At 35.5% G+C, this 14,607-nt stretch overlaps 1 protein-coding gene across 1 annotated transcript in view; it reads left to right on the top strand.

Annotated features, from left to right (window-relative positions):
• Nucleotides 1–5,460: 5,460 nt before the first annotated feature.
• Nucleotides 5,461–14,607, top strand: part of LOC132544206 (serum response factor-like) — a 30,981-nt gene continuing 21,834 nt past the window's right edge. The window contains exons 1-2 of the mRNA XM_060207774.1: nucleotides 5,461–5,847; nucleotides 8,554–8,814. Of these exons, the coding sequence (XP_060063757.1) occupies nucleotides 5,461–5,847; nucleotides 8,554–8,814 (648 nt within the window). The remainder of the gene's footprint in view (nucleotides 5,848–8,553; nucleotides 8,815–14,607) is intronic.

A 14,607-nucleotide genomic window follows, 5' to 3' on the forward strand; every position in this document is an offset into this window, starting at 1 on the left:
GTAGTGTTAATGAAACTTGAATTCCGCCTTGGTTGGCATTCACTTGTTTGTATCAATATTGTTTTCACTATTGTTGAAAAGTAAATACTGTGATATGATTTATTGTTTACAGCAAGAAGTTTTGTTATTTTTACTATTCATGTGAGAAAAAAAAATAATAACAGCGAGCCCACTGGAACACCAAACTGCACATTTTATAATAGCGAATCACCGACAGCGAGCGCTTCATGTTATTGTGTATGGTAATTTAACTTAGGCGAAGAAACCGGTGGGGAACCTTCTGATTTTAATGATGATAACTGGTTAAACATATAAGCGCCGCCTTCAGAAATCAATAAACTAGAGTTTTCCACCATATTTAATTACAAACTCATTTTTAAGCAAAGTTGATAGTCCGTCCTCTCTGCAGACTCTGTAACTGTAAAGGGGAAACTATTGTACATTCACTTTGGAAACGTAGTCAATTCAAAAATCCAATTCAAAGTCTAGATGTTGAGGGGCTTTATTCCTACCTTTTACGTTTCAAAATGAATGATTGACAACAGTTTTAGTCTTACTGGACGTAAATCGTGCATGTTTATAGAACACATAAAAGACTTTTAACTACTCATCGAATCAAGGTTTGTCAGTGTTTATATCAATGATATTAACACAAGACTCAGTATCGTAGTTGCCATTATGAGGTGCATGTTCAATAAATGACTCCATGATACGTAGTAATACATCAGTAAAGTTACTAACACTATTATTAATATCACCTTGAGTAACAGATTCTGGTACCACATTAGCATTCTGTAAAATATTTTCATTTATAGACAATAGATTTAAATAGGATTCATTAAATCAGAGACGTATATAACATGTTATATACGTCTCTGATTAAATACATACTCTCACTTACAGACCAGCTTTCGGTGATCACTCACACTGAGGTTATCATTAAGGAAAACATTCTGACGAGTCAATCTGGACTTCAGTTGAATGTGCAACGGAGCATGACCAGAAAAGACGTTGGAGATGGAAATAATTGTTTTTTCTGTGACGTCAAACAATGCGTTATTTTATATAACAGTCAACAGTACTCATACCACTATGTCCAAAATAAGTAAAATAATTTGAAAATTCATATCTGTCACGTCTGTTGCATATATGGATATTTCAAGATTTACAAAATTTGATCGGACGATTACCAAAGGTATTAATTACAACATCCGGGTTATTTTTTGCATTAAATGCGTCATCGGTTTCACAATCTGGAAATGTTCATGGATACGAGAATGAACTACATCATTTAATATAAAAAAAAATGTGTTGATTACCAGTACGGCCGTTAAAATCACCCACCAACATTACATCACCAAATGAACTATATTTTCCAATACTATTCACAAGCTCAAAAAACAAATCTCAAACGTATAAATGATAATAAACATAATTTGACGAGGGCGGGTAAGTACATGCTAAATACAAATCTCTCTGATTATTAATTAGACGATTAGATATCTTCAACCAATCACCTGAATCACACACTGATCGCAAGGTTAGTTTTCTTTGATGAGTATAGCCAGACTCGGACAAAAAACCATCAACAGACAAAGAATACTAGTTCTGTATCCAACATTAGGAATGGAACATTATGTCATAAGAGTTAATATCATTACAAAAATGTATAGACTTATTATTGTTTAGTAAGCCATTGATATTCCAGGACAAATATTTGATATCCAAATTCTGGCGCGCACCCTCACACTCCACATTGTCCTGTGAATTAGGTGGGCAACGGGAGGTAGGGGTGATTGCTTTGGTTACCACCTCTGCCACGATACTTCCCTGTGTTACCCTGATGGACCTGGTTGATTAGCTGCTGGTGCTTTAGTGCCCACCATCTACATACAACATGTCCGGAATAAAAAACGCATTGCATTCCGCGAACTTTTGCACTGAATGGGTCATCGACTCTTCCGGGTCCCTTGGAAACTGCTCAGAAATGCATATGGAAGATTCTTTTAATTTTCTAGGCGCTAACTGCCGAATCTTTTCTTTTTGGTCGCTCCGATTGAACCTGGCAACAATGGGCCCGGTTTTACCCTCAGCTTCGACACCGATCCTGTGGGCCCTTTCCACAAAAACTCTTTGGTATCGAGCTTCTCCTGGATAACACGGACAACTTTACCGACACAGTCTTTTTAGGGTGTCCCGACATCACTGACCATTTCAAAATGAGGTCCCTCATTCTATATAACGCCCAAGAATAGGAGTTTTCCCGCATAAAACGACATTTCATTAATTTTAGGGTGATATCGAATATTTTGTTTAGAAAGGTTTGAGATTTTTCGTTCATTCTAATAGTTACAGAAGAACGGTTTCTTTTAGACCTGTTAGGGATTTCTCAATAAAAGCCCAGTTTACTGAGCTTGCTGGTATGAGCGTCAACTTCGGAAATCAAACGCCCAGGCGGGCAGGGTATCACTACCGCCATCGGTAGGAATAGGCGCAGAAATAAACCACGTGAACTTCCCATACCCTGCTGGCTAGGATATGGAGGCAAGTTATTCTGAGGATGGTCCATCTTATGAAATTGTGGACTGACATTATTGCTATACCACTGGTGAAAGTTCAAAGGTGTGTTCGAGAACGCATCGAGCGGCCGCGACATCCAGGTCATACTGCACACGCGCTAGTTAGTTCACTTGAGTCACTATACCGTCATGTTCGTAGAACTCGATTTAACACTTGCCTTATTTTCACCTTCTTCTTAGGCGGTATGGAGGGTCCAGATAGACAAAAAACAGTAACTACAACACATCACCAATTTTCAGTCCCGAGCAGCTTATCAAAACAGCCGAATATCCACCGCTGTCTGCAGCGCTAACACTTGCGGACATACACGTCATCCGCCGTGACCGGACACGTACAGCCATGGTTATTATATAGGTATCCGTTGTAGCCTACGTAGAAAATAATATAATAATGATAAATAATAATAGTTTATTAAAGTGTCACATATTGATAGACAATGAAATACAGGTCACAGTTGTAAAATATACTGGTAAATGTGACCAATATCCAGCCATAATTGTTTGACATATGAGACACTAAAATTCTTAAAATTAATCAGCCAGTGAATATATCTTAAAATTAATCCATTTTACACTGGGGCACTACATATCATTTTAGCTTTCAAAGGTGGAAAACATCCTTTGTCTATAGATATACTGTAATTCACAACTACTGAATAATATCTCCATTCGTACACTGGGGCAAAGAAGTTTAAGCTTTCATATAAAGGTTTATTACTGTGAACAGGGCCTGCTGTGAATAACAAAAGTTTAAATGTCACATATACTTGTAACTTACAATTACTAATTATCATTAATGCATTTTTACACTAGGGCTATTAAGTAAGAATATAAAATACATATTGGTGTTGATATCAAAGATGAAATGTCCTTTGTCACTTATATATACGGTAATTTAAACTTTCTGGTTAATATTTATATTCGTACACCGGGGCAAAGAGGTTCAACTGCTAGATGTTCGCAATAGTACTGTACATTACATATCGGATTTGTCTCGAATTCGAATCCTTGGTAGCATAAAAACCCATGTTCAAAGTCACAAACAAAAAATAACCACCTTCAGTGATTATTATATAAGTTCGTGTGGTCAGTTATTTCGAAGGACGCGACAGTAAACCTCCAACTGAGAACCCCTGTGGTTTACCTAGACAGGTGTGAACTATAGCCATCTCTTTCATGTGCTAATTTCTCATAGTCTAACTCTATATCATATAAAATTTCACACATTACTACAGTCAATATGCGAAGAAATATGATTAGGTCAGGGGCGTATGATAAAGACATCCCTGGATTTTGTTTTAAACAAATAAAACCGTGAGAAGATATAGAATTTGAAAATACATTTGTACAGAACACGTGATTATCTGTGGCAATAAAAAACCGAAAACTCTTGATCAAGGACTCGGATCGGACGGGATCTACAAAATCAACCGTTAACTATATCTTAAAGTAACGCATTACACTAAAGAAAAAAAAGGACACTGGTTAGAGATTGATTAACCACAGACATTTATACATAGCATCAGAGACCTATATATGTCTCTAATAGCATAAAGGAAATTTTGAATTAATTGAACTCGTACATTTTTTTTTCTCATTAACATTGATGACTTACATTTCAAGATAGCAGTCAAGAAGTTAATTCTATTATGAAATCCATTTGCTTGTTTGTTGCAACATCAATCCAGATCTTAATTTTCAAGCAATTGATTATCTTTTGCAAATCCTGTGTAATGATATACAATGTAATAAATGCGATACTAGCACGCCAAAATAATTAAATCTTCTTTTAACCAAGTCTTAACTGACATACTGTATCAATTAGAGTTAATTAGCGTTGCTGTGTTCATATACCATTTTTTCTCCAAAAGTTTGTAATAAATCTTTTCAAAAAAAATATCGTATAGAGGAAATCTCAATTTTCAAATAAATCGCACTAACTTTTGTGGCAAATGCTTTCTGTTTACATTAAACATTAAATCGCGTGTTTAAGCTATTCACAACTGAAATATCATCCTATATTGAAAAAACTAATTTGTAAATCCGTGGCACGAAAGATCTCAATATTTTTTCTGTTTGACCTATGAATTTTTTATGATTCGTTCGACAAATTGGCTCTGTTTAGGCCGGTCAACTCAATTATGATGAGCCAAGTGGTATATGGACCATTATATGATGACATAGGTGTCTATTTCCAAATTTTAATTCTTTTAGACAGTACCTATTTCATTTATAAGGGTTGCCTCCCCTTAATTTGTCTGATAGTTACTAGACCGATAAGATTCTGTAAATCTGTCTTTATGAAATCTATTTATATCAATCGATGTCATTTTCATAGCAGTTATTTGAATTCCGTAATGCATATTAACCTGCTTTGTTTGGCAATTCTGAAAAAAAAAACTTTTTAATTGCAAGGGACACACCTTTTGTCTATGAATGCATAATATCTGTTATACATTCCTGCCATGAACTAACAGTGTTTGAGATTCCGTCAGCTAGAATGTAGAATTTTTTAAAATTATTTTTTTAAGTATTTTAAAGTTTAATCGACATTGGCATATATAATGACCCTAGAAATTATTATTGATTTACATTTTCCTTTTACGTTCGAGCCATAGCCATATTTGGCCGTGTCAGCCATATTTGGGACCCCATATTACCAAACAGGGATGAAACAAATTATAGTATATTCATCCGCATTAATTAGAATTCTAAATACTGAAGTTATAAAAACAAATTTTATTCTCACATATGCTGAAAAGTATATTGTTTCTCATTTTAATGCTTAAAATATTGATACATAAGCTACCTATTCCGTTTATGGCAAGAACTACTTTGTGCGCGTATGTCGACATCAAGTGCTGCGTCGACATATGCCTTTATGGAGAAGTCACAAATTAAGGCTGAAGAGGATACGTACTATCCTTCCATACCAGACTCACAGACAGCGGAGCCAACTGGCAGTACAGTATACAGTGGTGAACCGACAGCACGTGCAAACATGAATGGGTCACATATGATGAATACAAATCAAAGTGTTTTCCCTACAATTCCGGGGGGACCAGTTAAAACGTTGACTATGGAGCAGGTTGACCCATCGACACTGGAAGACGATTCCGATTCAGATGACGGATTAAGAGCAATGGGTATCGGGATTAAACCCGGAAAAAAGACAAAAGGACGAGTTAAGATTAAAATGGAATTTATTGAAAACAAACTGAGACGATATACGACATTCAGTAAACGGAAAACAGGAATTATGAAAAAGGTTAGCAAAATGTGTTTGTGTTTATGCGTGTGTCAATTCCGTATAAGGAAGTATCTTACTACGGTAGTAAAAGTCTGTCCATTCAGAAGTTTAACACATGGTTCGCACATGCTGTTGATTCGTATCGCGAGATTGCATGTTTTTAAAAGAATTTGCACTTGTTCTTCAAGATTGATAAAGATAAAGATTATTTAATGAGGCCTGTTTTAATTTGCTGCTATTTTAATAGTTGTTCTGCATAAATGCATTGTTAGTAAGGAGTATTTAGTGTTAACACTTCAGAATCTATCATTTATTGGAAATCAGTTATCAAAGCATTCATATGAATAGATTGCATCGAAAAGCCTTGGTTTACTGACAAATGCTGCCATATAAATAAAATTCTGTTAGATAAAGGATTTTGATCCCAGCAACAAGAAAACTTTGAGAGTTTTGTAAGAGATGTATTGTAGAGGTGCAATACTGGTATGGAATGGATTTTTAAAAATTTTTTTTTTGAAATTAAAGGAAAATCTAGAATATTTGTAAATTGTCATACATAACTGATGTATGATAGTCCACAGAGACTAAAAAAAGTCCGTCGAAAAAGTGAAACATACTGAATAGTTTTAGTTTTTTTATCGCTGCATAGACAATTTTCTGTATTAATTTAGTCTCTTCTTTGTATATCTAATTAACTGAAATTGTGATTTGAAATACTGCCATGAAAATCATCAATACACAACAAAATTTTTTATTATTCAAGGAGCAAATTACAGAATCTCGAATACTTTTTAGTTTTGCTTGGAAATCAAATAAATATTTTGTCATTAAATGTCAATTTCATCAGAAAATACTGACATATCATACTTAAATGGAGTAAACTTATGATTGATATTGAAATTATAAGAGTTTCAATGACATTTGTCGTTGCTAATTCTAGATCATCTATAGGATTTTTTCTACAAATTTCTGAAAGTCGTGAACATCTTGTCTCATTTTAAACCTACAGATGCTCTATTTCTCAGAAAAGATGACAACATGTTGTGTAATAGGACATCATATGATTTTGCAAAATGTTAAAAAAAAAACATGCATAGAAAAGATATAATGGCACATTGGATCACTGACCAATCAAAGCAGCTTGTTGGATATCCCAAAGCATAAATGTACAAGCACAATCCAATGTTCCATATGCACTTTTAGGATATAGGTACAACAACCCTATCTTATATTCCACCATTCCATGCAAGTTCCATGTGCACATTCAGTACTCTTTGTATTCAATTTGCTCAACTCAGGATTGTGCAACCATCTTCCATTATACCAAATTTGGCACACAATACAGAAAAGTATTAGGATATATCGCATATAAATCTATCTTTCGCAGAACATGTTATTATCCTATTAATCAAAGATTGGAACAGGAATTGGTTTTGACATATGATCAACTTTCAGAAAGATCACAGTCAAAATGGCTGCCAGCTGTCTGCCATCTTTAATGGTTACAACAAGCATAGTATAAATTAAAAAAAAAAAAAAATCAACCACTTCTAGCACTTTCACTTCTTCAGAAGTTTATTTTGAAATGAAATGTACTGTGAGGATGTCATAAGTGATGTGTCATATGCATCAACTTGTAAAAAACACAAGTAAACAATGTGGTTCAATTGATAAATTTTTAGACTTCTTATTTACAAACCGATCTCCTTTCTTTTCCATTGAAATGGTATCTGACGAATAAAACTGATACAAAGCTGGTAATGCATTAAATTTGTTGCCTGCACAATTATGAATAAGTTTATTTACATGTAGATTTCGTGATGAGCCTGCTTTGGTTTGCTGTCTATGAACAGTTACACACATTCCAAGTTCATTAATTGTTTGACGAATATGTAATTCACCAGATGTAAAGCAATCTATAGTATAAAGAACATTCTTTGATCTGCAATTCATACTTGATTTAACTTTTAACTTTAATCCATTCATAAAAACGAAATTACTACATTCAATAATCGTAAAACACCTATCACACCTGGGTGTCTTACATTTGGGCAATTGGGATTTAAGACTGGATTTATCAAATTTCGAAAATTTCACATAATCACAGAGTACATGTTAAAATGTTAGATTAAAAGTTGAAACAAATGGAATAAATTTTTTTATCATTTTGTCGTTGATGAGGGTTTCTTTTTGATAGCTTTTTGTAAACTGTTCTATATCACCTTCATATGATAATTCTGAGCTTTCAGGTGTTGCTTTCAGGTGTTGCTTTCATGGTCTGATAGCCTGTACCTGCCTTTCCCTAACAGTAGTAACAATTTTTACATGAAGATATATGCAAATGTACTTCATTAATCACCAAATACATAATTAGCTACTGAAGGAATGATATGACTTTCATAAAACTTGCTCATGTTCTCCGATCTTTGATCCAGTTTTTATACACATCAGTAAATGAACCATTGAATAAATCGGTTTGGTCTTACTGCTATGTAATGTTCCATTCCAAGCTCTGGTACTACTGATCCAGTAATTTTTGTAGGATTTTATCAGGTGAGTCCAGAACACCTTTTCCAAAATTTTGATGAGTCCCTACTGTAAGAAATATAGTTGGTCCTCAAGCTTTTAGTGAATCCCATTGGAAGTCTAGTCACAAAAATGACTGCAACCCAAGGCATATGTCTGCTTTTAGTTATAAACTGGGCCTTAAACTTGTTGTTTTAGGCATATGAGCTATCTACCCTGACGGGTACCCAGGTGATGTTATTGGTTGCCAGTGAAACAGGCCACGTTTACACCTTTGCCACCCGTAAACTTCAACCCATGATCACCAGTGACAGTGGTAAAGCTCTTATACAGACCTGTTTGAACTCACCAGATCCACCTCCGGGTTCTCAGGCTGCACAAGTCATTGAACAACGAATGAACCCAACAGGATTTGAGGAGACGGAACTCAGCTACGCAGTTAGTGAAGAAGAAAGTAAGGTACGAGGATTGCATCCGTTTGTGTACAAATGTGCAAGTTTAATTTTTTATGTCATCATGCTTAATATAATTGTATCACTTCAAGCATTTATTATCCAAATGGATCAAAGATACAAAGGGAACATTGTCTGTCCACTTTACCATTTCAGGACAATATTTTGAGTTACCTATAGCTAGCACCAATCATACTCGCACTGCTTTTTATCAGGAGCACATGCTTGGTATATTGCTGTGGGAGTTAAAAAGTTGAACATTGAGGTCCTTAATATCAATTGAAAACTGGTTATGATCGCAGTTGTCTTTCCCTGGAATAATCAAACGTCACACATACATAAGTGCACAGTGCTTTCCTACTGGAACTACATGTTTTGGGACTGCTTTAGGATCAAATGGTGAAACATCAAGATCACTGTTGCTATAAATACAAAAAATGGTCTGGATCACCATCTCTTGACAATAATGCAGTATGAAGTGGAATGCATGATCAACCTCAAACTTCATACAATGCTTTGGAAGTGCTTGCATTGCCGATGATTGCATTCCGGGTCAAAAGGTCAAAATGGTCACTGTTACTTTGGATAGAAAATTTATTAGAATATTACTTATTGATATATAGAATCTAAAAAGTGGTATCATCAGTATGGTCCAATATTGGTATTGGATCCTAACAAACAAATGTTCGTTGAATGCGTATTACTGGAATAGCTATATGATCAATGCAGTAATATGACAGTACGGATAAGTGAACCGTCAAATTTTTGAGGCAATCTGCCCCTTTATCAAGACACACATATTACATAAGTTACATCACATGCATAGAAAATTAGTATAGAAAACACAGGCACAAAGACAGAAACAAAGTAGACAAAAATAACAGACGAATGATAATTTGGATACACCAGATCACTATATAGGTTATGGTGCATATTAATCAGTGTGATGGATAGAATCTAGTCAGTATATATCTAAATTCTTTCAATTTATGATCTTATGCATATCTATGGCTTTCAATCAGACATCACACTTGTCATATTGGAAGGCGTCTTCATTGGAATTGTTGCTGTTGTAGGCATCTACTGTGATTATGAATGTCTAGAGATATAAATTACTGGTGTAAAATAGTTGGGAGACTTCTCTCTGAGAACAGATATAAAGCAGAAAGTGGATTTCTGTCTGACAACAGATATATAGCATTAGGGAGATTTCTGTCTGACAACAGATATTATAGCATTAGGGAGATTTCTCTCTGACAACAGATATATAGCAGTAGGGAGATTTCTCTCTGACAACAGATATTATAGCATTAGGGAGATTTCTCTCTGACAACAGATATATAGCATTAGGGAGATTTCTCTCTGACAACAGATATATAGCAGTAGGGAGATTTCTCTCTGACAACAGATATATAGCAGTAGGGAGATTTCTCTCTGACAACAGATATAAAGCATTATGGAGTTTTCTCTCTGACAAAGATTGATCTTTTGATTGGCTTCATTAATGCAAACATTCTTTACCAATTGGTCGGTCATCATTCCCCATTTACTAAGAATGACAGTGGGGGATGTTCTGGATGAGTCCAGCATCAAATGGGTTCTCAACAGTACCAGCTGCAATGGTAAGTTTATAATGCCTATGTATCTTGTAAAGCTGTCTCAAGTGTTTCCTATACTGCTTAGCATTAATCTCAAAATTGATTTAGTGATATAAAAGCTCAATGTTTCTTTATTTTTTTAATCATCCATGCTTCTTATAGAAGCGCTTTCAGAAAAGTAAGGATTCTACACAAAACTTTATACTTCTGTTTACCATGCAGCCTTCCATTTTTCATAAAAAAAACCCTTTCCTTTCAGTTAAATTTATTTGCTATCAGCACTCAGTATTGATAATTTATAATTAAATGGTATGATTGGTCATAGGTTGTAATATTAATCTAGATGAGGAATACATGATATCTTTCAACAAAATATTGTACTTTTTGATCTTGCAGCAAATATAAGCAAGCAATGGACATTTTTTAAGATAAATGGGTCTTCACCAACATGTGTTATGACACATACACAAATTTCACCAATGGTGAAGCAAAACATGACCTGAACCATCTGATAAAGGCACTTGTTTAGGACAGTTAGAGAATTACCTTATATCCACAGTTATTACAGACAAGATGATCGGCTGCCGTCAAAAGTAAACACTGCATCAGAATCCTCTCCAACATCATATTGTTGTTTGTTGTTATTATTGAGCTATCACTCTATTATAGAGGACTTGTGTGACTTGTGACATGTAGGTATTCAGAAATTACAAACACATTTGACTACAAATATTCATGACCATAAGATGACAAAAGTTGACAACTAGAGATGGAACACCTACTTACACATGTACTTGCTATGCCAAGTTAATTAAGCAATTTAAGTAAGTAAGTAGACTGCATTTTTCATGACATATTTTCCTGTAGCCATGTATTGTAGTTTGGCATAAACGCCTGGTACTCTAAATATCAGTGTATTGTATGCACGCGTGTATAATACACAGGTGCTTTGTTATTTTGTTTAAAAGATACCAGATACCGTATTCGATCCAATAAGCACCCGGGGCGCTTAAAAAAATGCAATTAGGGGGGCGCTTATTAGAGACCATCTTAGATGTAAAAGAAACACATTCAGTGCTAAAAAATCTGCCTCCACCAGGAACTTTACGTCTCCTTATTGAGGTGTTTTGTAAAGAGGTTTTCAGTTCACTCTCTTTTTGTCTCCAATTGTGAATTCGCTTCCTATCTATACCGTACTGCTTTGATGCTTTGCTGTTTCCCCATTCCTTGGCAAACTCCACAACTTTTAACTTGAAAGAAATTTCATACGACTTGATTCGGCCCCTTTTGTAAGATTGTGATGTGTCTGTGGTTGCCATAACTTCAGTGTCAACCTCTATGTAACAAGGTGCACTTTGTCATTATTTGGCCATCGATAAATTGTTTCAGATCATCTTAACATGACACGAAAGGGAATTTGTTTATGATAAAGATATAAAATTCTATTCATACTTGCCTGTTTTAGCACAACTTTTTTATTTGTCATCTGATATCTAACTGCTTCATTTGTTTTTGTCAGATAATCTATCACACAGGAAAATATCATTTCTTAATCTGCTGTATCAATGGCTATCTTAACTGTTACGTAATGAACTATGCCTATTCAGTCGTTGTTACTGTGGCCGAGTGCATGACACCAAGGTACACAAGGTAAAGGTCATCTACCACGTGGTTTATGAATGTTTGAAAAAAAATGTCTTTTATGTATGAATATTCGTCTGTGGTCAGGGGATAGCATGTTAATAGAGTGTGTTGGAAACCATTCATAGGATAGTGCCTTGATACAGTTATTGAGGATAATAATCCGTTTGACAAGTTTGCAACCAGAGTTGTGAAAGAAGGGAAAACGGTGGGTCAAATTCAAAGTGAACTGTCAAAGCAGCTAATTTTTTTTATCAGGCATGGTGGGAACATTGCGTTAGTAGTTACAGAGGAAACTTACCAACATTCCTCTGTTGCTGGTGGACTGGAGATTAACTGTTTTTTACGTTTTTCTGGAGTACATCTCCTTATAAACCGATAATTCTTGATCGTGACTAAAACGTAAGTAAATTTCAACTTTTTGGTATCTGAAGAGGGGATGGGGTGCTTATTGGGACATGGGCGCTTATTGGGACGAATACAGTAGTTCATTTTACCACCTGGTTGAGACCCTTGGTTTTGTCAAACCATGTGCTAATGTTGATGATAAAGATGAGAAAAAAAAAAGAATTGTTTGTACAAGATGTGTTCATAAAAGCAATTACCTGGTAATTAAATTTCACACTTTGGCTATGACGAGCTATCAAGACAGTCAGAATGAAAGAATTGTTGTGGATTGTCTAGGAGGCCAAGTGCTCATTAGAAATATCTACTAGCCTTCAATTCCTTTCAACCTCCTTGCCATTGTATTGCTATACCTATATCGAGAAAAATATAGTATCTTACAATACGTTTTATCAGTGTCTTCACACCAAGGAAAGTTTTCATTGGTGTTTCATCTCTATGAGTCAAAAAATACTTCCATGAAGGAAAGAAAGGTGCTAACACCAAAGCTGGCAACAATTACTTGATTCTCACACTGTGGAACAAAATGGCATGGAAAAAAAGTTCAAGAGATTATATTGAATGTTCTGTTTTCAACACATAAGTGGGTAGAAAACACAAACAAAACATGAAAAGAACTTACCCCAGACAATGAACAAGCCCTGGATGCAGAATGGCAGTTTATTTGCTTTGTTTCTGCAATAATGATGTCAACAACGATGCTTAAAATTGTCAATCTTCCTCAACACTTACAAGTGTGGAATTTGAAAAATTTAGAATTTATTATGTGTTGTTTTAATCAAGAGATTGTGATAGTAGTTTTACTGGCTAAAAAATGTATGTCTAGATTGTTACCGTACCAATATGCTTTAGCTATAGGTCAGTGTGGGCTAATTTCTAGTCTAACATACTCATATACTTTAGGCCAATACTGGCTAATGTCTAGACTGCTGTACTGATATGACAAGGTCTGTACTGGCTAATGTCTAGACTGCTGTACTGATATGACAAGGTCTGTACTGGCTAATGTCTAGACTGCTGTACTGATATGCATAAGGCTAGTACTGGCTAATGTCTAGACTGCTGTACCGATAATCACAAGGTCTGTTCTGGCTAATGTCTAGACTACTGTACTGATATGACAAGGTCTGTACTGGCTAATGTCTAGACTGCTGTACTGATATGCATAAGGCTAGTACTGGCTAATGTCTAGACTGCTGTACTGATATGCATAAGGCTAGTACTGGCTAATGTCTAGACTGCTGTACCGATAATCACAAGGTCTGTTCTGGCTAATGTCTAGACTACTGTACTGATATGACAAGGTCTGTACTGGCTAAAGTCTAGACTACTGTACTGATATGCATAAGGCTAGTACTGGCTAATGTCTAGACTGCTGTACTGATATGCATAAGGCTAGTACTGGCTAATGTCTAGACTGCTGTACCGATAATCACAAGGTCTGTTCTGGCTAATGTCTAGACTACTGTACTGATATGACAAGGTCTGTACTGGCTAAAGTCTAGACTACTGTACTGATATGCATAAGGCTAGTACTGGCTAATGTGTAGACTGCTGTACTGATATGACAAGGTCTGTACTGGCTAAAGTCTAGACTACTGTACTGATATGACAAGGTCTGTACTGGCTTATGTCTAGACTACTGTACTGATATGACAAGGTCTGTACTGGCTAATGTCTAGACTGCTGTACTGATATGACAAGGTCTGTACTGGCTAATGTCTAGACTGCTGTACTGATATGACAAGGTCTGTACTGGCTAAAGTCTAGACTACTGTACTGATATGACAAGGTCTGTACTGGCTTATGTCTAGACTATTGTACTGATATGACAAGGTCTGTACTGGCTAATGTCTAGACTGCTGTACTGATATGCATAAGGCTAGTACTGGCTAATGTCTAGACTGCTGTACTGATATGCATAAGGCTAGTACTGGCTAATGTCTAGACTACTGTACTGATATGACAAGGTCTGTACTGGCTAAAGTCTAGACTACTGTACTGATATGACAAGGTCTGTACTGGCTTATGTCTAGACTACTGTACTGATATGACAAGGTCTGTACTGGCTTATGTCTAGACTACTGTACTGATATGCATAAGGCTAGTACTGGCTAATGTCTAGACTACTGTACTGATATGCATAAGGCTAGTAC

The sequence above is a fragment of the Ylistrum balloti genome, unplaced genomic scaffold (assembly GCF_031769215.1).
Source record: "Ylistrum balloti isolate Yb309-2 unplaced genomic scaffold, AGI_CSIRO_Ybal_v1 Utg369782, whole genome shotgun sequence".
Lineage (NCBI taxonomy): Eukaryota > Metazoa > Mollusca > Bivalvia > Pectinida > Pectinidae > Ylistrum > Ylistrum balloti.